The 26,181-nt window shown below is 46.1% G+C and overlaps 1 protein-coding gene across 1 annotated transcript; it reads left to right on the forward strand.

The window, feature by feature from the left end:
* The first annotated feature begins 403 nt into the window (after positions 1–403).
* Sdb (SAXO downstream of blistered) lies at positions 404–25,365 on the forward strand. Its single transcript, XM_076380971.1, has 6 exons — positions 404–4,204; positions 10,883–11,154; positions 11,646–12,035; positions 15,724–16,160; positions 16,630–16,832; positions 16,924–25,365. The coding sequence occupies exons 1-6, from the start codon at positions 581–583 to the stop codon at positions 24,949–24,951; spliced, it is 12,954 nt and encodes a 4,317-aa protein (XP_076237086.1). The 5' UTR covers positions 404–580; the 3' UTR covers positions 24,952–25,365.
* Positions 25,366–26,181: the final 816 nt, after the last annotated feature.

The raw sequence follows: 26,181 nt of genomic DNA on the forward strand, positions 1-26,181 counted from the left end.
GGAAAAGTAGGGAGACCGGATCGGCGTTCTCCAGGCAAAAGAGCCGTGCTTCACGTACGCCGTGGCAATGGTAGTGACGGAGAGCAACGGAGTAACGTGTGGTCACTAGGGCCAGCGAGCCATCGTTGATGTCACATCGATTCGCGATACCGGACCGAAAGGATCGGTTCAATCAACTTTCTTTTCTCTCGCGCGTTTCGCGTTCTGACGTTCTGCACCGAGACACGACTCGAGACACGACTCGAGACACGACTCGAGACGGCCGTACAGTGTGTACGAAGAAAAAAGGGGTCGACGACACAGAGTGGGGCGAGAAGGGAATCGGTAGGTAGGCACACGCGGGCGATCAAGTCTTCAGGGACGAAGAGGAACGAGTTTGCAAACGGAGCCGGGCACAGTGAAGCTTCAGTTCGGCTCGAGAGATCGCGTGGTTCACGAAACGCACGTATCCCACGACAAGTAAACATTGGGACAGTTTCTGTTTACGTAGTACTTACGTTCTTTCTACCTGTGTGCGCGACAATCGTGAGTTTTGCGTGCTGCATTCGTATGAGAGGATCAGTGTGAGATTGTGAACGAAATGACTATACATAAGCGAACGAGTGGAACGAAGGAGAAGAGCAAAGGGACCAGCAAAGAGGTTGCTACCACATCTTCCAGTTCAGATATGACGACCGTCCAGACTGTAGAGGTGGTGTCTTCGACGAGTGTCGTCGAAGAGGCTCGACAGATCGTGGAGAGTGAATCCAGGAGCAGCGTGGTCGAGGTCACCAGCGCTAGCCGCGAGGTCATCATGGATTCCAAGGGTAATGTCATTAAGATCATTGAGACGCCCCCACAGACTATAGGGCAGACCACTTCTACTTACGCAACTGGGAAGAGCTCCCAGGATTTTATAACACAGGAACAAACACAGTCGATTAAACAAGATAAAACAGTACGAGAGAGTCCACAGAATACGAAGGAGATTGAGATTCACTCAGACGTTCTTCGAGGAGGAGTAACGGGGCAAGTGAGTAGCTTGGCAGAGAGTCGCAGTGAATCTCGCGCAGAGACCGTTCAAAAGTCAGTCTCTTCAAACACAGTAGTGGAGACGTCATCTTCGAAAGAAGACTATTACGACCATCTGTCGAAGACGACAATCTCTAACGGCGCCGTAAATGGAGACCACGCTCCTCGTGTGGAGACGTCGTCGAAATCGTTTGAGAGCAGGCTGGCGAGCCAAGAGACGTACGAGGAGAGCACGAAGGATGGTCAGACAGTGTCAAGTACGACAAGAATCCGCGAGACGGGCGAGAAGGTGGACGACAACGGAAGAGTGACGGCCTCGCAGGGCCGCAGCGTCGAAAGTGAGACCACAGTCGTACCTTCGGACCTCGGACGAGTTAAACATACGGATGACGTCAGAACAGCTGGTAACAAGGTTATCTCCACGACTGGAACCAGTGAAAGCACCGCAAAGATCGACAAAGTCAGTGAAACTACCACCCGATGCAACAAACCGGGCCAGTCTACGTGGGATGGGACGTTTGTTAGCGAAAGTCCAACTGGGGACAAAAGTATCGCGAGAAACGTCGTGGCACCCCGAGGAGATCGTGACAGTCTCGACAAGGCGAAAGTAGATCGGCTGGTTTCAAAAGTCAGCGGTCAGGGGAGCGAGTCAAGCATTGAAGTCTCTGAACAGACGGTGATGGATCAGCGTGTGTCGTCGTCCACGTCGACGATGATACGCAACACCAAGATCGTAGTCGATGAGGGTATTACATCCACGACCAGCACAGACAGCTTCGATCGAAGCCTCGCCTCCACGAAGCGCGATTCCCGTAAAGACACGGTCGATTTCTCTGGTGGACAGAAGCAGGTGACGACAGAGGTGCACTCGAAGAGCTCACCTCGATATACGAAGCCGGGAGAATCCACGTGGGATGGCACTTTTGTGACGGAAAAGACCCCAGAGCCCAGGAGAAGGAACGTTTCAGATTCTTCCGTGTTCCGACATCCTGGCGGAGACAATGTTATGGAATCAACGCAAAGGTCAGATTACAGGGAGAAAAGTTCAGATGGGTCGTACGAGAAGAAGTCGTCGAATCTAGTCCACGTGGTTCAGGGAGGCACGGACTCCTCGAGATTCATATCGGAGGAACGGAGAGACGTCACAGAAGAGATTTATATCGATGGGAAGAGAATCGATAAAGATGCTTCAAAAGACAGGGCATCGCCTACTCGAAGAGTCACAAGACCTGGAGACTCTGCTTGGAATGGTCAGTTCGTGTACGAAAAGCCCCAGGATAGTACGAAAAAGTCATCGACGGATAAGACCGTGGTCAGAACGAGCGAAAAACGACACGATTCTGTGGACGTTCAAGACGTCACGGAGGAGCAAAACGTTTCTAGTGTGTCTGAATCCATTTCGTCCTCGTACGTCGTTGAGTACGCTACTTCCAGCGACGAGAGGGTGAAAAATGTCGAAAAGGTGACTTCTATCTCAGAAACGATTTTCGAAGAAGATGCTGGGGACAGTGGCTCACCTCGTCGACCAGGAAGTCCAGAAAAGACGCCCAAACAGGACTCCACGTTGCGGAGTTACAAACCTGGACAGAGTACCTGGGATGGCAGCTTTACTTACGAGAAGCCACAAGTCCCTGAGCGTCGTCGAAAGCCAGACAGTCGAAGAACTACGGATGCCGTGATGATTCGAGACGTCACGGAGGACAATTCGATAAACGAGGCGGAAATCTCCATGTCGTCGTACGTGGTTGAGCATTCGTCTAGTCAACAGAGTTTCACAGATATCAAGGATTCTAGCCTGTCATCTGTCCACGAGACAATCGTATATGACGTTCGACAGGATGGTCCAGCGAGCAGACCAGGCAGTGCCGAGAAAACGCCTAAAGACAAGGATATCAGAGTTACCAAACCTGGGTCGTCGACCTGGGATGGAACGTTCGTCACGGAGAGGACGCCAGAAAAGAAGAGACCACCTAGTAGGGAGTCTGTACACGAAAAGCCAGTCGATAAAGGTCAGCCTGATGTTGGAAAGAGTCCAGCAACGATGCCGAAAAAGCACGTCAGCGATACCACATTGGATATTCGCGACACGGAAGTGTCGAGCACTTCAGAGGTTTTTAGTAATTCTATTGTTATGGAACAGTCGACTACACACGAAAGTTATTCCGATTCATCTAATCTGGACTTCTCCACGAGCTCCATGGAGACTGTTATTGTTCGTAATGGCATTCCAACCACCACGCATAAGACTGTGACGATTGAAGAAACGCCAAAGAGTGTCGAGAAAAAACCCTCGGAGCAAAAGCGTCATCAGCCTCAGCAGCATGACTCGAAGTCACCAGAAAAGAGGCCAAAAAGCCCAGAGAAGACTGACAGATCTACTCGACCTTCGAAACCAGGCGCCTCGACCTGGGATGGTTCGTTTGTGTACGAAAAGCCAGTAGAAAAGCCTGGCGATAAGAAAAAACCTACAGACATCAAGCAGAGTCCTAAGCAGACGCCATCGACGGATATTAAAAAGGTTCCAGAAGAAGCGAAACCAAGTTACATCACTGAAAAAACGATAACTTTATCGGACACTTCAAAGGATGTAGAGACTTCCGAGTTCGTTACCTCTACTACTCTCGAACGCACACTGGTTTCTGATTCTACAGCTCTCGATTCTTCCAAAGTCTTTTCCACGACAGTTGTTCACGAAGTCGATGACAGGAGGCTCCCTGAATCTAAAAAAGTGGCTCAAGAAGAATCTCCTCGATCACCGACTCGCCGTCGCCCTGAAGACGACAGTCGTCCCAAGAGTCCCGGGAAAAGTCCTGCGGACAGGTCAGCGAGACCAACGAAGCCCGGTGCTTCTACTTGGGATGGCTCTTTCGTGTATGAGAAACCACAAGATCAGAAAAAGAAACCGACAGATCAGGAGCAAAAACCTACCGATCAAACGAAAGGACCGACAGACAAGCCGAAAGATGGCAAACCGGATTCCCTGCTTCCCAGAGATGATACCACTAAGGTTACGATCGTCAAGCATGACGTGAAGGATGTGAGAGATGTTAAAGATACCACTGACATCGAAATGGTCCAGCGATCTTCTTATGTAATCGACGAATCGTCCAGCTTCACCTCGGTGCAGGACGTCCGCGACGTGGTCGAGGAACGTGTCATCAGCGAATTTACGATGGATACGCGCAAAGACTCGGTGAGTAACGACATGCTATTAGCCAATCTCTTTACATTCACAGTGGAGGAAGCACAGTGTGTGACGCTGTTCCTCTGAAAGATACATACCGAGCCAATAGTGTCCTCTGTTCCTCCACTGAACCGAGCTTCCGCATGAACGACGACCTTAATTGTCGCGCGCAGATAAGGCAATTGCAGCGTGATAATGAACTTAGCTGTCTTTGTTTCTTTGGAGAGAGATCTTTTAACTGCTTAAAGAGACATTTCAATTTTTTTTGTACACCGTGACGAATTGTATAATCGAATTCAACGGTGTCTATGCTCTAAACGAAATAAAGTAAAACACGAAGTGGAGCTGCACACCTTGCGGAAGAGGCTCGGCCGGTACTTTCACTTCCAAACCAGGCGAAGGTCGTAGGTTCTCGCGTGTTATACAGGTAAAAATAAAGCTGACGTAATATAGCAAACCGGCAGGACGAAGGAGAGAAATATGGAGAGCTGAGTGAGGTCGCGTTGCAGGGTCAACTGCATCTGTATCGCTAAACGTATCGAGATCTGATCGAGATCACTTGCGTTTTTGTGTGAATGTTAGGAGAAATATCTTTCACGAGCTAGTCGCTAATCAAAATATCGTCTTACGACTTTATTTATTTTACTATGCAAAGGTGTCACAACGCAAAAACATTCTTCTATTCTATTTACACCCATTCCGTGTGCTTAATTATAACTTGGCGTCACATAGCGTCCTCCCAGATTGCCAGACGCGTTAAACGGCTGCGTTGAATCCTGTTCGTGTACTAATTATCGCGCGAGAACGGGTTCGAGGATGTGTAACGTGTAATTCTCGCTATCGTACAGGCATCGTGACTTGGACTCACCGCCAAGAGCGTAATGTCTCTTTTTAGACACGGAAAAGGATCATGAGTCGTATAGCGCAACGCAACAGAATTTGTTTCGCCATTCGATCGATACACTTTGACATGCAAGCGACTTTTAGGAGATTAGGTGATCTTGCTTGTTCTAGGACAAAGTTTGCGAAGTATAATAGACATAGACTTTGACATAACTGCCAGCGATTAGTGTATACCTACTTCTACTTTTTATCCTATGTAGATGCACTGCATGTACTGTTTGTCTGCTTATAAGTGCAATTTAAAATAACACTGAACTATTGATCTAACGGTATAGAATCGATTTATAAGTAGCTGCTATTTTGAGACATCTAGACCTTGACGATATATCAATATTTGTACAGATATTTTAATTTTTACAGACCAAACAACTTACAAAATAGTTTACAAACAGCATTTTTACATATTTCCTATGTTCATGACAATGCTCAAGTATTGAATAGCTGATGTTCAGGATTCATCGCGCCTAATTTCATCTAAGAATCGCATCTCCGGGTCATGACTCTTCTCACGAGTTCGAGTTCCCAAACGGTCATTGATTCATCATTCGGATGCTGCTCCACTTTCTTTGCGTAGCTCGACAGGTGTGCTTAACAAGAGCAGAAGAATTCTCGTCGGCGCGATGGCATCATAAATATTTTTGTTTATCGAAGCTAGAACGTATGGAAACCGACGAAGTCAGCCGCGTAATAAATTTCTTGCTCTGGGCGTTTTCGAACACCGCAATCCCCGAGGCGAGTTATGTACACAGAACGACGATTTCGAGTCCGACCGCAGGTAAATAGTTATTAATTCGACCGAGAGTTGGGCGCGTATGGAAATAATGAGACTATGAAATGGGTGCGAATATCTGTTCGGTCGGACGGCTAATAAGAGCCAACAGAATCCCCGGCGGCAGACGTCGTCGTGCACACGCTACGACAATCACCTGCAATCGACTTCAATCGAGCGTAAGTAAAGCGGTAATAATTGCATTGAACGTGGTCAAGTTTGGCAGTGATCTCATCGTCTCGATTCCTGCTTCGAGTTCGAAGTCTGTCGTGTTTCGCATGCACCAGCCTTGATTTTGCGATCGATTTCCCATGCTCGTCGTTTGAACACCTTTGGCAACCTTTGACCCGGTTCACTAATCGCGCGTCACACCGTTTTTTGCTCGTAAAACTACTATTCGCGTTAGCAGTCAGACGAGGTTGCCAGGTTTGACTCGTAAACGCGTGATAAGCGCTCAAACAGTTATTAGAATTTTTTAATAATGTCTGCCGTGTCCTAGTTTGGTAGAGGATATGCGGAAAGTCGTGTTAAAAAACTGAGATTCGAGAAGTACTAGTCTCTTGAAGGAACTCAAGCTCTTTGACCGCAGCTAACTTTTCTGTCGTATGTACCTGCAACTGGCTTTGACGGAACAATAAGAGTAATTACTGTAGCTTTATAACTAAGTTTGGAAATGATGTCATCGATCGTTAGCAGCGCGTTTGATCCGCGACCAATTGAATTTCACGCGATGATCTGCGATTGGCCTCGTTCGGTCTACGAATATAACACTCGATATTAAAGATGATCTGCGATACAAGAAGCTTTTCATGCATTGTAGACAAGTTACGACTCAATATTATTCGCTCAGCATCGTTTGGCTTCTTCGATCAGGTGAATTATTAATGCCTAAACCCGAGAATGATGTCACCTCGTACGGTGGCCTCCTTAAAGCACTGCCAATGGAATTCCATGAGCTGACGTATGCCAGTTCCGTGTAACCTTGTTCAGGTTGATAAGGCTAATCGTTTAGAAGAGTGTAGCGAACGACGAAGCCAGGTTTCAATTTATGAGACTCAACATCATTAAGCACGTAAACACGGGAGACGATTGGTTTGATGCACGTGCAACTATTTCTTATTGCCCATGTCACGCGAAGATTTTATTCGATAGATCGATTTAAGTTACCTCCTGTCGATTAATTGTTATAAAGCTTCCCACGTTTTGCGCAAGCGTTATCGACACACGTGAGTACAGAAATGCGTGAGTACTTTGTCACGATGCAATCATTCCAACATTTTTTTACGTCGTTTCGAAATAATTCCATTACAAAAATATTGATTACCATGTTGATAGCGATGAATCCTAATCGTGATTAATTTCGTTATCTATTCTTTTCTTAGATCAAAAGAGGCAACGATAACAGAGCCAGTGTGTTTGGCGATTGCATAACACGCTATTAAATGTTGTACTGTAGTTCGCAGAAAATCGAGTCAATACCGTGTTTAGATGTTCCCCTTTATTCTGTGGATACGCTGTTGAAAATTACCTTCTCCGAAAGCTTCGATCCACCATTAAAGGAATTTTCTTCGCTTGCCAGTGTTATGAAGGAACATTCTAATCCTTAGATGTTTTCGTTTATGGGAGATCTAAGTCCAAGCATCGCCCACGTATTGGTTATCTTCAAGGAGGTATTAGAGACCATCTGTTCTTTACTTGATTCGTTATAAATATGTCGACGAGAAATCGTGGTAAACTCGTAATATAGCCCATCATTAAACTCAGTTTGTTCTCGTAGCCGTGACATCGACTTCGAGGTCTCGTGACGGTCGATGAAATACATCCCATACTCTATATGAATATCGGTCCTTTCCTTTGCCATTCAGGGTGAATTCAACAGGTACTCCTAGGGTACCTGGTAAATTTAATGATTCGTCGCGTCTTTTATTTTTTATTAAATCCAATTAACGAAACAAGCGAAATTGGATTTAGCGAGCACTCGTGATAGAGTACACGACTGAATTCCAAACATATTTCATCTCAATACGTAGGATTTGTCTCTGAAAAATTTGAGGAATTAATGCTAGATAATGGAGGTAAATGAGATCATTCTGTTCCCTTTGCATTTTATTATTTTTCTATACGTCTCAGAGTCCATGAATTATTGTTTCCTGCGTTTGTCGCTGCATTCGTAGCTTCCTATTTCGATACACTTGTACACCGAATAATCTATTTGTATAACAATAACATTCTCGTGGGTGGTATTTGTCCGACAGGTGATCTAACAGGAAATTCATCCAACTGCATGTCGGATCCGGTGATCAGGGTATTAATAATTCATCGCAGATTAGTTTCCTCGTGACCTGCAGCATGTCTGTCAATGTAACGACCAAGTATACAGTTATTTAAAGTCGTGTGATCTGAGCACGATATGTCCTCAAATGCGCTTATATCACCAAAGATTGAGTATACCTGCTCCTGTCTTGTCTTCGATTTTATTCGCGACAGGCACGAAGCTTGCACTCATATCCTATATGACCTATATGGAGTGCAGTATCTCGCGTGACGCGAGCGTCCTTGTCGAAAGTAGACGCGTGCATCGCAGTTTTCGATTGTTCAACGTGCAAACAGCTCCCGTCTCGGCTCCGCGGACACGTGTAATCGCGTTTTCCACGGGTTTGTCAATGCGCGCGGTCGACTCGCGTAATAAGCTCGTTGCTTTGAAAACTGAACAGAACAGAATTTCTCTCGTCCTTGCACTTAACTAATTAACTCCTAACTAATTAGATGATCGTTTCTTCGTTCGAATCCTTCTCAAATAACGATTGCTCTTTGATATTTGAGCGAAGCAGATCATCTGTTATTTACAGTTGACTCAGAGAAAGCCGAGTCTGCTCGAAAGTTGCTGCTAAGCGGATGTTCCTCTGTTTCACGTTTGCATGGCCTGTGCATGAAGGGCAGCATACAGGTCCGCTTTAACAGTATTAGCAAACGTTACTCGCTTCGTTATTGAATTACAGCGTTAATCTGGGTAACGAATGTGCTCTCGAAGTATAATGGGTGACGCTAACGAGGAGAAAATGGATACGCGTAAAACTGTCTCAAAGTTGCAGAGGATTGTTACTTTTTGTACAAAGTAAAATTTTCATCTCACAGATTGGTCTTAGATCGTTTCCTCTAGGAACCTCTTAAACAAATTCTATCGAATCTTTTTTGTTTCTTGAGGGCCAGTAGAATTATTCTCGACAGGAAACTAGAAATTGCTTTGACGAATTTCAGGATACATGCTTGATTATTTGTAATTTAACTAGCCATTTCGGGGAGTCTGTGTTATCCGATGATGACAGAATAGATTCGACAGTAATTCGTTTCCGGATTAATTAAATTCGCTTATGCGCCACTCTATCCGGTTTTTGCGATGTGCTTTTACCATAGACTGAAATGTTCGCAAGCGGAAATTTTTGACAGACACCGTGACAAGGGAGCGGAGAAATTTTTACGCTTCGCAGCTCGTTTCGAAAAAGTATCTACTGCCTTGTCAACGTTCAATTCGCGAATAGGTATTTTTTTTATTGGATCGACTTGTGCGAAATTTTATTTGAACGAAATGCTTGAACGAATCGCATAGGGATATGCGGAAGACGAACATACTAGGTATGGTAGGTGTTCTGTTCTTACAAGGATAGCTTCGGCGAAACTGAATCCCTGGGGAACGCGTGCAACAGGCAGAAGTAGCTCTGGTTATGCGATACGATGCAGGCGTGTGCATAAACGTCATCTGCGTCGATCTCGCGTTACCTGCATTCCATTATCTAAGCATCTTCCGTCGTTTTGAAGGTAAAATAATAGTATACCTTCAGTAAAATGATTCATGAACACATGATGTGCTATAAACAATTGTATGTTTACCTTTTACGGTGAATCTTGATTAAAAGAATCAAGAGAAATGTTTTCCTGCATTTAGTCTTTGGCTAATTGAACAATTTTAGCTGGCATATTTTATTTATTTTGTCGTTTCTGTCAATAAATTTCGTTAAAATCAGTCTCAATCACGTAAATGAGATTACCTCCCACATGTGGGATGATGCAGTAATTAAATTCATCCATTAAGCAGGTCCCTATCCGTTGAAACTCCCGAAAACTGAAATCACATGTTTGTTTCATACATATTGCTTCAACTGCGACTGCGTTGATTTAATCGAGAATCGTCGGTGCTGGGCGGAAGTCAAACAAACGGTTACTTTTCAACGAATTCAACTGATCCTATCCGCGCTCATGATCAGACTGCGAGTCGAATCGCGTTCATCGGCTAGGCAAGTTGCTCCCTGGTATGCTTCTTTTTGCGTTGCGTTTTTCTCCGTGAAGTCAGCGATTTTACAGATACATCGAAATTGATTGGCATATCCTGTGTCGTGGCGCTAAAATAAACGGTGATATAAATGCGACTTAACATTGTTCAGGATTCTGATTTCAGTGCGTCAATACGCGAGTTTCTTTTATTTCTGAGCGAGGGAATTCAACGTTTATGAATGCCCTTTTTAGATTGAGGAAAAGTTGTCGTAAACTTTCTATTAGCTCTCTTCAAAATTGATATTCGTAGTGTTACCCCTACTTGTACTTATTAATCTTGCTCATTAGATAGTTGAACAGATCGTTAATCGTAGTTCCCTCGAAGTACACGATGCACTCAGTTCTCTCAGGTGCTACAATCCATTTGGCGAATAGAGCGACACCTCGAACCGGCCGTGAAAGCGCTTGTAATTAGCAAGGTGATAACCATTTTGATTAGCAGAATCCTCCGTAATTGTCTTTGCTGGGAGGCGCGTAGAAAGGCAGAGTTCATCGACAAAGCGAGATAGAATTACTCCACAGGGAAACTTCGTTTATCTATTCTAGCTAAAAGTAATATTAGAAGGCCTCTTATGTTTAACTTAAAACTGCCAATAACTAAAGTTTTTAACACAAAATATTGAACAAAAATTGTTTAATTTTTATCTTGTGTAAAATTCATTTGTTTTATTTGTACCTTTCTACAGAGAGATGTCACTAAGTCAACGACCGAATTCATCGACAAAGAGGTGACTAGTATGGTAGCACGGGATGTCGTCGACGATGCCCGTTTCGAGAAAATCACCAGCTCGGAGCCAAGATCTCCTACAGATTCTCCTCAGAAAACATTGCCTGATCGACCCGGCTATCCCCGTGGAATTCCTGGACTCAGGGAGGACGATCATCCCAAACCGATTCCAGCTGCTGGGAAGCCCAGTCGTCCTCAACAACGGGTGCAAAGTCCTGTGGCACCCAGAAGGTAGCGTACCTAACTAAAAGAAATCACTGCCTTTAATTAACATCAACATTATCGTTGAAAGAAACACAGTAAAGTATTCGAGGAGCGAAACTCATGATACTTGAAACTCTGCTTTCAATACATTCCTGTGTTCCTTCTATAGTCATAATGAGTATTGAAACTGTACCATCTTTGAATGCAGCCGCGCGAAACGCAATCAGCGAATGGTTGACGTGCGTAGAACGTGATACTGTGAGCGCAAATATTGAAATTTCGATGTCCTTTTGATTAAAGTCAGAGCGTAGTGGAAGTCTCGGAGTATTCTCTAAGTTTGTGTTCAATGTGTACTTGCTGGTTCCGTGTTTAACGAGGTTATGGCTGTTGAAGCGATCACTAAAGGGCATACGTTTTGAATTGTTCATGTAGTTTTCATCCTAAATTTTATGCTCTTTTGTTGCTAACGAAAAAGATGATGAAACGAGAATTTCAATTTTTGTATGAAATTTTCACAGACCTTCTTGGGGCAGACCACAGTCGCCAGAAAAGCCGCGAGATTATGTTTCTTCCCTCGAAAAGCCAACACCAGCTGCAGGGAAACCGAGTCGTCCCGAGGAAAAGTCGATTCCGGGTAAAGGATCAGAGCCCAAGGAAACGACACCAGCTGTTGGAAAGCCCAGTCGACCTGATGAAAAGCCAAAGGGTCCTCAAAGGGCCGATGAAAAGCCAGCCGCTGGAAGACCGAGTCGTCAGGAGGAAAAACCCAGGAAACCGGAGAAGCCGAAGAGAGGTGATTTGACTCCCGATTCTCTCGACGAAGACGAGGATCGACCTGTTAAGATACCCGACATCCTGTCGAAGATTCCCCTGAAGGAACAATGCATTTGCGAACTGTGCACGTGTGGGTGAGTAACAAATTGCATTATCCTGTGGAGGCACGATGAACTTTTTCTGGCTTGCTCTTTGATATTCAAACGAACTCTGTTGAATGCAAATGGTGGTACATACATTGGCACTGCATTTCTTGGCTGTAGCAGGGAAAACTTGTCCATTCTGCATTTCAGAATGGAATGGAATATAGGAAACCTTGCGATAAACAGTAGACTGTATTTAGTACGGTTTTAGAGCTCGTAAGCCACGCGAACGATCTGTTAATTCGTCTTGTCTGAGATGCGTTCGTTTCGATAGAACACTGTGACGTGACCCACTTTGGAGCACAGTTAACGAGATCGGAATACAAAAGGAGGCACAGCCCGTGATGCAAATTAACCGGAGCCACTGCAGCTTGAATTCAAATTCGGAATCGTCATTCGATCTGTTTTTCAAACAACTACTGTTTGGACTAGGGAATTAATTAGAATTCCGTCTAATTATCGTTATGGCATTTGCGGTATATTTTCTCTTTCCGCTATGCCAGTACCTATATTTACTCTGCAGCGCAATTACGTCTACTATTTCGGTTTAATTCAATTAACTGTGAATTTATAACGCGCATTATGCATACCATAAGCTGATTTTGCGTTGCCAGGGAAGATTAAAAGGGCCAATCCATTAGCGATGTTCGCTATTTTTCACAAATACGTTCTATCAAAACCCACTTTGGTCGCTTATCGTCGAAGAAAAGTTCCTATTCACAGGATATGTCCTCGGAATTATTAATTATTCGCTGTATCGATCACGAGGATTGAAATCGCGCTGCAGCGAGCTTTCATCATCGTGGCCATGCATGCGTCAGCTTTTTTAAAGATCCTCGAACACCGCGAGCCGATGTGATATCGTAATTGAAGTACAGGCTGCTCCATAATAAGAGGAGCTACATTCACCTTCTCAATCGCGCTGGCCATTTAATTCCATTCAGCTGTGTACAAACAGTCCTGTCTTATGCACGCGTTCGATGATTACTCTGTAAACACGCTTTCCTCGTAGTACACCTGCTGTATGTAAGACCTGCATCCAACAGGTTGTCTCTACGCTTCTACGATTTACAAGATGGCTGTTTAGATAAGCGTTTCCTTGCTGCAGAGGTGGCTACTGAATGGAACAGAAAATTATTGCAAAATGAAATGAAATCGGATACACGCTTTGAAAGGAAAGCAGAGGAATTATACTGTTTCCAGTTATACACATGGCGAGCATTGTTTTGAACTTATTCAATTTGTGAAACATTAATACTTAAATATTAGAAAGTGAAATAGTGATTAGGACTATACATATATCGTGTCGGCTTGTAGAATAATCCCTTAAATTATTATCGAAAGTCTTAGATTGGAAGGAAGCTCGGCTGTTATGACAGACGCTGTAGATTTACGAAGGGTACCAGCGTGTGCACGCGGCGCTGAAAAGTGGGACACGAGACAAGCCCTTTTACGGGAGCTTGTTCTCGACCAATCGCGATCGACTATTCGCTCTTCTTCCTTATGTGAACGGCGAGTCGCGTCTTCCCGGGCAAGGTGACCCGCGATTCAAATTTAAGGTGATCTGGTTGCGATGACTCGCGGCTTGTCACGACTCACGAAGGATAGCCCATTATTCAGCCGAATATAAAGAATAATAGATTTGCCTTTCGTCTCCTTATTTGGAGGTTCTCGAAGGTGACTCAACAACCACGACATGAGAAGAGATTCCTTGAGATGTCAGAGGACAGGGATATGTAAATTCTGTCGAGATACAGTACACTTACGAACTCAGGATTTTTAGTATTAACTTTGTAGCAAATTAAGTTTATAAATGACATATATCATGAAAAATTGTTTATTGAATACTAGTAGAATCTGTTTAAAATTTCCTCCGTATCTTCTTTCACAAAGTTCTTTAACTATATTGTGCCAGGTAATTTACCTAGCAATAGCAATAATTTCTTGCGGTTTCCGATTTCGAGTAGAACTAGAAGTTTTGCCGAAGTGGAGGGGCAGGGTTCGTATTCCACGAGCGTAAACAAGATCGGCTTCAGCTCGCGGTAAATTGCTCCGATAAATGTAATCCCGGTTCTCTCTAGATTGAAGCGCTTGACCCAAATCGAGCCTCGATCGAGAGATCGCGGAAAATTGGTTGCACGCCTCTGTTCTGCTGGGGGTAGTTCTGGCTCGACTACTTGAGTGTCTGATCTTCGCGATATCGATTTCTCTCGGCTGATATTAAATGTAGAATATTATATCTGTGAACAAGTGCCTCGTTTTAAGTCGGTTCAGCTGCTTAACGTCGATAACGATTACCTAACAATGCTAGCGAACTTTTTCAATCATTTCCAACTCATACAGAATTCATTTTCCGACGTTCACATGAACAGAAGTCACTGTAATTGGCTACAATTAGAAAGAGCTAGTCTGATATACTACTCAATATTAGAAAGGAAAATTCTGGTTTAGTAAATACTCGGCCATTACAATTCCCTTAAGTACCGTTCGCTGGTTAATTCGAGTGTCGAAAGAGAGAGAAAAGGGGGCTCGAAACATGGCGAAATGCGTTCCCTTTCGTGACTGTTTCAGTTGGTTGAAGATGGAAAGCGTAACTCGATATTCTCTGATAATCCTGAATGACAGAGCACACCACGTATAAACGACCGCTCTGCATCAAAGTTTGGCGAGCGCGACAAGGGAACGCGTGTTTTTTTTTCGCCTTTTACGACGGCCCGCCGTGATGGTGCATGCGAATGCATCGGTGCACGTACGTGCCGTGAATTACGAGGATACCCCTTGCGAAATCCCTGTTTGATCGATGTGCAACTTCCAAAGGCTTCTGAATTTCGATTTTGTTGCAAATAAAAAAAGTTTGCAATCGATTGGTAACGATTTTGACGCTTCTGTGGACAGTTCGATAGTTCTGCCGACCATTGTAACGCGATGTTGATGACCAACGCGTGATATTTTGGTTGTACACTTTTTAATAAAGATTTTTTATTTTTATTTTTTGTGTTCTGGGATGACATTTTCTTTCTAATTGACACAGAGATTGTTTTCACAAAAATCTAACCACCCATGTTTTCTGGATAGATTAATTGCCAATTACAGCGTCCCGTAAAAATGAATATTGCGAGATCTTTTTCACTGTGGTTTGTAAAAACCAAAAAACATCATTAACTTTTTATTACAGCCAGTCCCTCTAGTTTCAATTACACAGACAGAAGTAAAAAAGTCGCATTGCAGCTTATTGAGCGACGCAGGTAGTAAAAGAAAGAATGTGGAAATAATAGAAAAGTTCGCATTTTTTTTGCAATCTGACTACATATCACGCGTTTAGGCTCAGAAAATGTATTTCAATTAGGCTTACCTAACATACAGTGTACACGAAATCTATTGAAGCGATCGTGAGCATGCTACTGCCGCATGTCAATGATCACGTGCGTGACTGCACTGTCAGGTTTGCGACCTCAGTTTATCAATGGGTTAATGGTGACCTATGGCTGACGACGTGTATGAATATTCGCCAACAATAGCCAAATTAGCGTTGACTTCTAGTTAGCAGCATCTAAGTAGCACCTAAAAACAAAAGAAAATATACTTACCATATTGATAGTTCTGTTTCATATTCCATGGAGGTTGATGGCATTCTAGAGTCCTCTTAGAAAATAAGGAATTCTTTTCAAAATGATTTTAGGCGACATCGCTGTCCTCACAATCTCCCTCAGGATCACCTGGAGATCCCTCGAGAGCCAGTGCATGCAGTGACCTCATATCGCGAGGAATTCGACGAGAAACGCGTCGACAGGCAGACGATCTACCACCATGAAGATCACCTTCACATGGAAGGTGATTTCACCGGAGAGAGACGAACGGATTATGTGGCGACTAAGGGTGAGAGAGCTCCGGTGAAGAAACCACAGGACCACCTCAGACCAGAGGGTGAATTCATCGGTAGGCCGAAGGAAGAGGCTCCGCTCAGAGGAGAGCGGGCTCCAGTGAAGAAGCCGAAGGATAACTTGAAGCCTGAAGGTGAATTTATCGGCAGACCTCGAGAAGAGGCTCCTAAGTATGGAGATCGTGCCCCTGTTAAGAGACCACAGGATAATCTTCGACCCGAGGGAGAATTTGACAGTGAGTTTCATTTCATGATACACTGCTTAAAATATCGACTCTATAATCATCTAATGACTTTGAGCATCTTGGATGGCTCCATTTAGAATTCTCTAAATAGATATAAGCACGGTTGCATCTATAATAGTACTCGTGATAGGTATTCAAATTCGTTTATGCAATAATTCTTCTTGTTGCGTATATCTCTCGTGTGGCGTACAATCTGTATCGATTTGTCGAGTAAGTGGTACACGAGTACACAGATACATCAACACGGTTATTACTATTGGGCTTTGATCTTGGCAAGAGCACGAGTTTATTGAACCAAGAACATTCTTTAGAGATCGTCTTAAGCGTGTTTTGATTCAAGAGTTCCTGCGCTTAGAGTAGCTCGCGTAGACATGAGTCAAGAGTACACGCAATTTCAAAGCAGATGGTCTATCTTGAGAAAATCTATTCGAAAAGGAGCATCTACTTATTTTATGCACAGGTACAACCACGACAGAGTTGGTATTCACCGGAACTCCCGGCGAACGACCGAGCCCAGTACGTCGAAACACCTATACAAAGGTCGAGGGCGAGTTTATCGATGCCACCACTACTAGATCCGAGTTCATCGATCATCGAACCGTACAGCGAGCCGAGATCATCAAACGAACGGATAACCTCACGGTGGGAGAGGGTGAATTCACGGTAAGTGCCCGCTCGACCTTGTATCTAAAGACCAATATACGTATATTTGAGATTCCTCTGGTTGCTTATCGCGTTGGAAATCTACTTGCAGGGTACTTCTCATCTCAAGGAGGATTTCCACAGTTACGACGTAATCGAACGACAACCCCGTCACCGCCTTACCTACACAGATGAGGATGACGATCGGTTCTATAGCAAGACTGATACCGTCGAGAGCACTACAACCACCCAGGAACAATATCGCAGCTTCGATCAGACTGATTATAGAAACACGTCCGTGATTAGGCGGGACGACACTCTGAAGCCCGAAGGTCCATTCGAGGGTGTACCCCACATGAAAGACGACTACAGTGTGCCGACGATAACTAGACGACCAGAACCGCAGAGGCCAAAGGATAATTTGCGACCAGAGGGATCATTCGAAGCGAGGCCGAAGGATGATTATAAGCCAACCAGAGGAGAGAGGGCCGACGTGAAGAAACCGCAGGACAACTTGAGGCCGGAAGGTCCCTTTGAAGGCAGACCTAAGGATGATTTCGCGCCGAAACGGGGAGAACGCCCGGAAGTTAGACGACCTGAAGATAATTTGAGGCCCGAGGGACCCTTCGAGGGAAGACCCAAGGACGATTATAGACCAGTTAGAGGAGAGAGAGCGGATGTTAAACGTCCAGAAGATAATTTGAGGCCAGAAGGACCATTCGAGGGCCGACCCAAAGATGATTTCACGCCGAAGACAGCTGAACGTCCCGAAGTTAAAAGACCGCAGGATAACTTGAGACCCGAAGGGCCATTCGAAGGGCGTCCTAAAGATGATTTTACACCGAAGCGTGGAGAACGTCCGGAAGTGAGGAGACCTCAGGATAATTTGAAACCTGAAGGACCATTTGAGGGTCGACCTAAGGACGATTATAAACCGACGAGAGGAGAAAGAGCTGATGTCAAAAGACCTGAAGACAACTTGAAGCCTGAAGGACCCTTCGAAGGGCGCCCCAAGGATGATTACAAACCAGTTAGAGGAGAGAGAGCAGACGTCAAACGTCCAGAAGATAATTTGAGACCGGAGGGACCATTCGAGGGTCGACCTAAGGATGATTATGTTCCAACCAGAGGAGAAAGAGCTGACGTTAAACGACCAGAGGATAATTTGAGACCAGAAGGACCTTTCGAAGGTCGTCCCAAGGACGACTTCACACCCAAGAGAGCAGAACGCCCTGAAGTAAAGAAACCACAGGACAACTTGAGACCAGAAGGTCCCTTTGAAGGACGTCCGAGAGATGATTACGTGCCTAAGACAGCTGAACGTCCACAGCCAAAAATACCTCAGGATAATCTTCGCCCTGAAGGACAGTTCCAAGATCGTCCTAGAGAAGAATATACTCCTGGAGAAAGACGCACGCCTATTAGACACCCAGATAATCTGTATCCTGAAGGCGATTTTGAGAGACCCAAGCCTATGCCTTATGGTCCTGGTGAAAGGGCACCTATCGTGCGTCATCCTGACAACTTGTTTCCTGAAGGCGATTTTCCAGACAGAGAACGAGCGCCATTCACTCCTGCTGAACGTAGAACGCCTATCAAACATGGTGATAATCTTCGTCCTGAGGGTCCTTTCGAAGGACGCCCAAAAGAAGAATACACTCCTGGAGAAAGACGTACACCTATCAGGCACCCAGATAACTTATATTCCGAGGGCGACTTTGAAAGACCTAAACCCATGCCCTATGGTCCTGGCGAAAGAGCACTTATAGTGCGTCATCCCGACAATCTATTTCCTGAGGGCGATTTTCCAGACAGAGAACGAGTTCCTTTCATGCCTGCTGAACGTAGAACGCCTATCAAACACGATGACAATCTTCGTCCTGAGGGTCCTTTCGAAGGACGTCCAAAGGAGGAATATACTCCTGGAGAGAGACGTGCTCCTATTAAGCATCCAGATAACTTATATTCCGAAGGCGACTTTGAAAGACCTAAACCCATGCCCTATGGTCCTGGCGAAAGGGCACCTATAGTGCGTCATCCCGACAACCTGTTTCCTGAGGGTGACTTTCCCGACAGAGAACGAGTTCCCTTCACGCCTGCTGAACGTAGGACGCCTATCAAACACGATGACAACCTTCGTCCTGAGGGTCCTTTCGAAGGACGTCCAAAGGATGACTACAAACCAACAAAAGGTGAACGCGCTGACGTGAGACGTCCAGAGGACAATCTAAGACCGGAAGGTCCATTCGAGGGAAGACCCAAAGATGATTTCTCACCGAAGAGAGCGGAACGTCCCGATGTAAAGAAACCACAGGACAATTTGAGGCCTGAGGGTCCCTTCGAGGGACGTCCAAAGGACGACTACATGCCAACGAAGGGAGAACGCGCTGATGTGAGACGCCCTGAGGATAACTTGAAGCCTGAGGGTCCGTTCGAGGGTCGCCCGAAGGATGACTTCTCTCCAAAGAGAGCTGAGCGTCCGGAAGTTAAGAAACCGCAAGATAATCTACGTCCTGAGGGTGAATTTGAGAGGCCAGAGAAACCCACGATTGGCCCCGCAGAGAGGCGTACGCCAATTAAACATCCAGATAACCTTCGACCCGAAGGAGAATTTGTGGGCAAACCCAAGGATGACTTCACTCCTACCAAAGGAGATAGAGCTGTCGTGAAAAGACCGGAGGATAATCTGAAGCCCGAAGGTCCGTTCGAAGGCAGACCTAAGGACGATTATCAGCCAGTCCGCGGCGAACGCGTCGAGGTAGTCAAACGGACCGATAATTTGCGTATGGAAGGAGACATTGAGACTTATAGGTCCAGAGACGAGTACACCAACTTCTTGATCCGTGAGCGTGCTGAGGTGACCAAGTATCAAGACAACTTGCGGATGGAAGGTGAATTCATCGACGTGAGAACGAGAGACGACTTCAAGGTGGTTAGAGGAGAACGTGTGGACATCGTGAAGCATCCAGATAACTTGAGACCAGAGGGGCCATTCGAGGGCCGACCGAAAGACGATTATAAACCAACTAAGGGCGAGCGCGCTGATGTGAAACGCCCAGAGGACAATCTAAAGCCAGAGGGTCCCTTCGAAGGAAGGCCTAAGGATGATTACACGCCCAAGAGAGCTGAGAAACCAGAGGTCAAGAAGCCTAAAGACAACCTGCGACCTGAGGGTGACTTCGAGAGGCCTGAAAAGAAACCTGTTGGTCCGGCGGAGAAGAGGACTCCTATCAAACATGCTGATAACTTGAAACCTGAGGGAGAGTTCGAGAGACCTAAGCCAGAGGAATTTAAGCCTGCGGAGAGACCGGTAGTTAAGAAACCTCAAGACAATCTGAAGCCAGAAGGTGAATTTATTGGACGTCCAAAGGAGGAGACTCCCACGAAGGGTGAAAGGGCTGATGTGAAGAAACCTAAGGACAATCTTTATCCTGAAGGTGAAATCGTGGTCCCTGAAAGGAAACCTGTTGGTCCAGCGGAAAGAAGGACTCCGATAAAACACGCTGACAATCTGAAACCTGAGGGAGACTTCGAAAGACCTAGACCAGAGGAGTTCAGGCCAGCGGAGAGACCAGTTGTCAAAAAGCCACAGGATAATCTGTACCCTGAGGGAGACTTTGAAAGACCTAGACCAGAAGAGTTCAGGCCAGCGGAAAGACCAGTTGTCAAAAAGCCACAGGATAATCTGAAACCTGAGGGAGACTTCGAAAGACCTACACCAGAGGAGTTCAGGCCAGCGGAGAGACCAGTTGTTAAAAAGCCACAGGATAATTTGAAACCTGAGGGTGAGTTCATTGGTCGACCGAAGGAAGAAACGCCTACTAGAGGAGACAGGGCCGACGTGAAACGGCCAGAAGATAATTTAAGACCTGAGGGTGACTTCGAGAGACCAGAAAAGAAACCAGTTGGCCCAGCCGAGAAGCGTTCTCCAATCAAGCATCCTGATAACCTAAAACCAGAGGGTGAATTTGAAAGACCAGAGCACGAGGAGTACAGGCCAGCTGAGAGACCAGAGGTGAAGAAACCAAAGGATAATTTGAAGCCTGAAGGAGAGTTCGAGAGACCTCAGCCGACGAAGATCGGACCTGCAGAGAAGAGAACGCCTATCAAACATCCTGATAACTTGAAACCAGAAGGAGATTTCGTTGGCAAACCAAAGGAAGAAGCTCCCAAACGTGGTGAACGTGCTGACGTGAAAAAACCACAGGACAATCTGCGGCCAGAGGGTGAGTTCGAGCGACCACAGAAATCCCCGGTGAAGCCTGCAGAGAAACGAACGCCTATCAAACATCCTGATAATCTTAAACCTGAGGGTGAGTTCGTAGGAAAGCCGAAGGACGACTATAAACCAACTAGAGGAGAACGCGCGGATGTCAAGAAACCAGAAGACAATCTTAAACCAGAAGGGCCCTTCGAAGGCCGGCCCAAGGATGATTTCATTCCTGTTCGTGGCGAACGAGTTGATATCGTGAAACGCACTGACAACCTCCGAATGGAAGGAAACATCGAGACTTATAGGTCCAGGGACGAGTACACTGATTTCTTGGTTCGCGAGAGGGCTGAGATCACCAAGTACCAGGACAATCTGCGTGTGGAGGGTGAGTTTACGGATGTGAGAAGTAGGGACGACTTTAAGGTCGTGAAAGGTGAACGCGTGGAGGTAGTCAAGCATCGAGATAACCTTAAGCCTGAAGGTCCATTCGAGGCTCGTCCCAAGGACGATTACTTGCCAAAAAAGGCGGAGAGACCTGAAATCAAGAAGCCAGAGGATAACCTGAAGCCTGAAGGAGAATTCGATAGGCCAGAGAAGAAACCTGTCGGTCCAGCTGAGAGACGATCACCGATTAAACACGATGATAATCTGAAGCCTGAAGGTGAGTTCATAGGAAGACCGAAGGAGCAAGCACCGAAGAAGGGCGAGAGAGCAGACGTGAAAAAGCCTAAAGATAACTTGCGACCTGAAGGCACCTTTGAGAGGCCTGAGAAGAAACCAGTCGGGCCTGCTGAGAGGAGAAGTCCCATTAAGCATCCGGACAACTTGCATCCAGAGGGAGAGTTTGTGGGTCGTCCTAAAGAAGAGGCTCCTTTGAAAGGAGAACGAGCGGATGTGAGAAGACCAAAGGATAACCTGCGACCTGAAGGAGAATTCGAGAGGCCACAGAAGTCTCCAGTCGGACCTGCAGAGAGGAGAACACCGATCCGTCACGAAGATAATCTCCATCCAGAAGGTGCATTTGTGGGTCGTCCTAAGGACGACTTCACTCCCAAACGAGCAGATAGACCTGTCCAGAAAAAACCTGAAGACAACCTCAAGCCAGAAGGTGAATTCACTGGCAAGCCCAAGGATGATTATAAGCCAACGAAGGGCGAGAGGACGGAGATAGTTATCCACAGAGATAACTTAAGAATGGAAGGTGACATAGACGTCCGTCGATCCAGAGATGATTACAAGAACATCACGAAGGTCGAACGCGTGGATGTTGTTCGTCGAGAGGACAATCTCAGGATAGAGGGCGAGTTTGTGGACATTCGAAGACGCGACGATTACAGAGTCACTCGTGGAGAGCGCAGCGAGATCGTCAAACATGAAGACAATCTTCGAACCGAGGGAGATTTCGAAAGACCAGTGAAGTCTCCAGTTGGTCCAGCAGAAAGAAGGACACCGATTAAACATCCCGACAACCTGAAGCCCGAAGGTCAATTTGCTCAGCGGCCCAAGACTCCAACGCCCACCAAAGGGGATAGGGCTCCAGTGAAGAAGCCGAAGGATAACCTGAAACCAGAAGGTGAATTTGAAAGGCCTGAGAAGTCTCCAGTTGGTCCAGCAGAAAGACGAACACCCATTAGACACCCTGACAATCTGCATCCGGAAGGAGAGTTTGTCGGGAGACCTCGACAGGAAACGCCAACTAAAGGCGAACGCGCTGACGTGAAGAGACCCAAAGACAACTTGCACCCTGAAGGCGAGTTTACGAAGAGGACACCCCAAAAGGTGGGGCCAGCCGAAAGGAGGACTCCCATTCGCCACGAGGACAACCTTCACCCAGAGGGCGATTTCTACATGGTGCCCAAAGATGATTTCACTCCTAAGAGAGGCGAGCGGGCTCCCGTTAAGAAGCCTCAGGACAACCTGCGCCCTGAAGGCGAGATGAACGTTACTCCCTCGTCGAAGGAAGATTACAGACCCATGAATGGTGAACGGGTGGAAGTCCGACGTCACGAGGATCACCTGCGAATGGAGGGTGAAATAGATGTTCGTCTATCCAGAGACGACTACAAGAAGATCACCAAGGTGGAGAGGGTGGATGTCAGGAAACGAGAGGACAATCTCAAAATTGAGGGTGAGTTTATTGACGTTCGTCGCAAGGATGATTACACTCGCGTGGTTGGAGAACGCATGCCCATTAAGAGGCATCCTGATAACCTTCGACCTGAAGGAGAGTTCGAGCGTCCTCAGAAGTCTCCTCTGGGACCTGGGGAGAGGAGAACGCCTATCAGGCATCCCGATAATTTGAAGCCCGAAGGCGACTTCGAGAGGAGACCTCCAGAAAAAGTGGGTCCAGTGGAGCGTCGATCACCGATTCGCCACGCTGACAATTTGAAACCAGAAGGCGACTTCGTAGGAAGACCTCGCGATGATTTTATCCCAAAGAGGGGTGACAGGGCCGAAGTGGTGCGGCGAGAAGATAATCTGAGGATTACAGGCGAATTCCAGGACTCTACGTCGCAGAGGTCCACGTACACCGTGGTGCGTGGGGAACGCGCAGAGATTAGGAGGCATGAGGACAACCTGAAAGTCAGTACTGCCACCATGGAGACGAAAACAACGAATAGAGACGCGTTCACGCCGACAAGGAAAGAGGACTCGCCGTCCAGCAAGATTATCAACCGCAGGCACCATATGGAGTCATCGATTAGTCTCGGTGACGACACCTCCGTCATGTCTACCACTAACCAGAGGAACTATAACACGTTCACGAAACGCACTGCTAAAGAAATGGCGGCCAAGATTAACAGTCTGGAATCTGATACTAGAAGAAGCGTGTCGACTGAGTCAAAGACTCTGGAGAACGGCACAGTGGTTACCACCGTGAGGAAGGCTACCACTTCAGCTCAGTCTGGCGAAAGATCGTCATCTGCTCATAATGTACATCACGCACAGCATGTGGCAACCGATCACCGCACGATACAACCTTCAGATGCATCAGGGCCAGACTCCAGGAAGTCCTTGACAACCAACCAGCAGTATGCAAACGAGCACCACCAGAGGATACACTCGAGCGAGCAACATCTAAGGTCGCAGAATGTCACTCAAACTCGGCGAGTGGTGGACGACAGGTCGGACGTCCAGAACCATCGAAGTCAACAGATCGACAGACACCAGGAGACGAGCAAGAGGGATTACGTAAACACTCAACACGTGGAATCGCGACAGAGCAGACAGAAGCAGCACCATGAGCAGCACATAGTTTCCACCCAAGCTCGCTACAATTCTAGTCAGACGAGCAGCGCTGAGTTCAGGCAGGCTATCGGTCAGTCTGTCGATAGACACGTAGACTCAGCAATAACGAAGACTAGCCATCACCGGAAGAACGTGATCTCGTCCTCAGCAGACCTCAACAACGCGGTGCTACACAGACGAGGTGTCACCTCCTCGACTGAGGCCCTCCACACGATTTCGTCTACAGCTGCAGATCAAAAGAAGAGTATCTCGAATCTGGCGGAGAGCGGACAGTACATCAGTAACTCGAGTCAGAGCAGCGATCGTCGCAGTTTGACCTCCTTGCATCGCAGCACCAAGGAAGGGAATCCTTGGGCATCCTCCACCTACGAGCGTCCGCAGAGAATTGTTCGACAGGATAATTTGACTGTGGGAGGGAAGTTCTACTCGCATAGCGAAGCCAAGAACTACGGGAACTTCAGCACCCAGAAGGTAGAAAGGGTTCAGAGGCAGGCGAACGTGTCTCATATCACTCTTGGAGACGGCACCACCGTCACCTCGAGTCTGTACAAGAAGGAGTTCACGCCTAGGCACGAGGGACCTTGTCCAGCCACCCTTATAGAGGCCAAGCAGACGCCCTTCAAGCACACTAGGGACACGCAGAAGCACAAGTTCTACATGCCAGTTATTTCGAATTGAAGTCGTTTTTTGCCATACGATATCTGCCATCAGGGTTTCTTCGGCGTAGCCAAGGAATCTCTCAGAGTTAGTTAGTGGAGGAAGTATAAAATCCTCACAAATGTCTTTTCCCTTTGATTGTTGTCTTTTTTTCTTTTTTCAAAGAACAATACCAGTTTTACGTTTCTTATATGTAACTCGAATACCACGCCTCACGCGTCCTTTATCCTTCTCCTGAGAAATCGAATATAACTATAAGCGTAGAGGTTCACCTAAATTGTGGGCTGTGATGAATTCACGACGTTCAGAGGACAGTTGTCTCGCGAAAAATTGTGATCGTCGACATGCCAGGGACTAAGTCCCTGGTGGGAGTATCGCATGAAACGCATGTAAGTGTGTACACTTATGAAATATATGGATATGTATACATACGCATATATGTATATTAGAGTACTTATATTCCTGAGCAAGGATACGATATTCCAACGCCGAGTATCGATAGGTGGATATCGATCAGCGGCGAGAAGGAACTCGACCACGCGAAGGCGCGCAGATCAAATTCGTTTAAGATTTTGTTGTTTCACCTTAAGCCACGTGTATTACAAAGCAATAACTAGAGCTTAAATCCGTGATAAGGACGAGCTCGAGACGGTTCGTCCGACGATTAGGATAGGTGCGGCGCTCAGGCGCCTCGTAGCGTTTCTACCCGCTTCATTTCTACAACTAACGTTCTTGTATTTTCCTGATAACCTTCATATATTCTCCCCCTACCTTTTAACGCAGGGCGATTTGCATTAACCCACGTTCGATCGAACTCGCCAAGGCGTGTTCATCGCGGCGTTCCATTTCACGTTGCATCGTTCCGTCAGAGAGCGGATTATTATTTCGTTTCTTTTCTTCTCTATTTGTTTCCGTTCGTTTGCGAAGATATCATGTGTTCTCGATCGAATAAAGATGTTTTGCAATTAATTTATTGGTCTTGCATTCTCCCCCTTCGATGATCTATTCTTATCAATTTATTGATCCTTGTGCAATTTAATTACTTAAGCTTCAATTTAGTGTTTCAGTTCTTGATGGTGTAAGTGTTTATATTACTGGAGTTATATTACATGTATGTTGCAAGCCAGAAGGCGGAAGTAAATCATAGTTAGTAGTCATAGGTTTAAATGAAAATTGTATGGATACGTACCTTTATAAGATACATGTAATAGCGTGACTATAGAGTCACAGTCTTTTTCTAATAAAAAGTAG

Source organism: Calliopsis andreniformis, chromosome 6, assembly GCF_051401765.1.
Source record: "Calliopsis andreniformis isolate RMS-2024a chromosome 6, iyCalAndr_principal, whole genome shotgun sequence".
In the NCBI taxonomy this organism is placed as follows: domain Eukaryota; kingdom Metazoa; phylum Arthropoda; class Insecta; order Hymenoptera; family Andrenidae; genus Calliopsis; species Calliopsis andreniformis.

Coding starts and splice junctions, on each gene's coding strand:
- Sdb (XM_076380971.1), top strand. CDS start 581: ATGACTATACATAAGCGAACGAGTGGAACGAAGGAGAAGAGCAAAGGG. Junction 12,036..15,723: donor TGCGAACTGTGCACGTGTGG/GTGAGTAACAAA, acceptor AAATGATTTTAG/GCGACATCGCTGTCCTCACA. Junction 16,833..16,923: donor TGGGAGAGGGTGAATTCACG/GTAAGTGCCCGC, acceptor ATCTACTTGCAG/GGTACTTCTCATCTCAAGGA.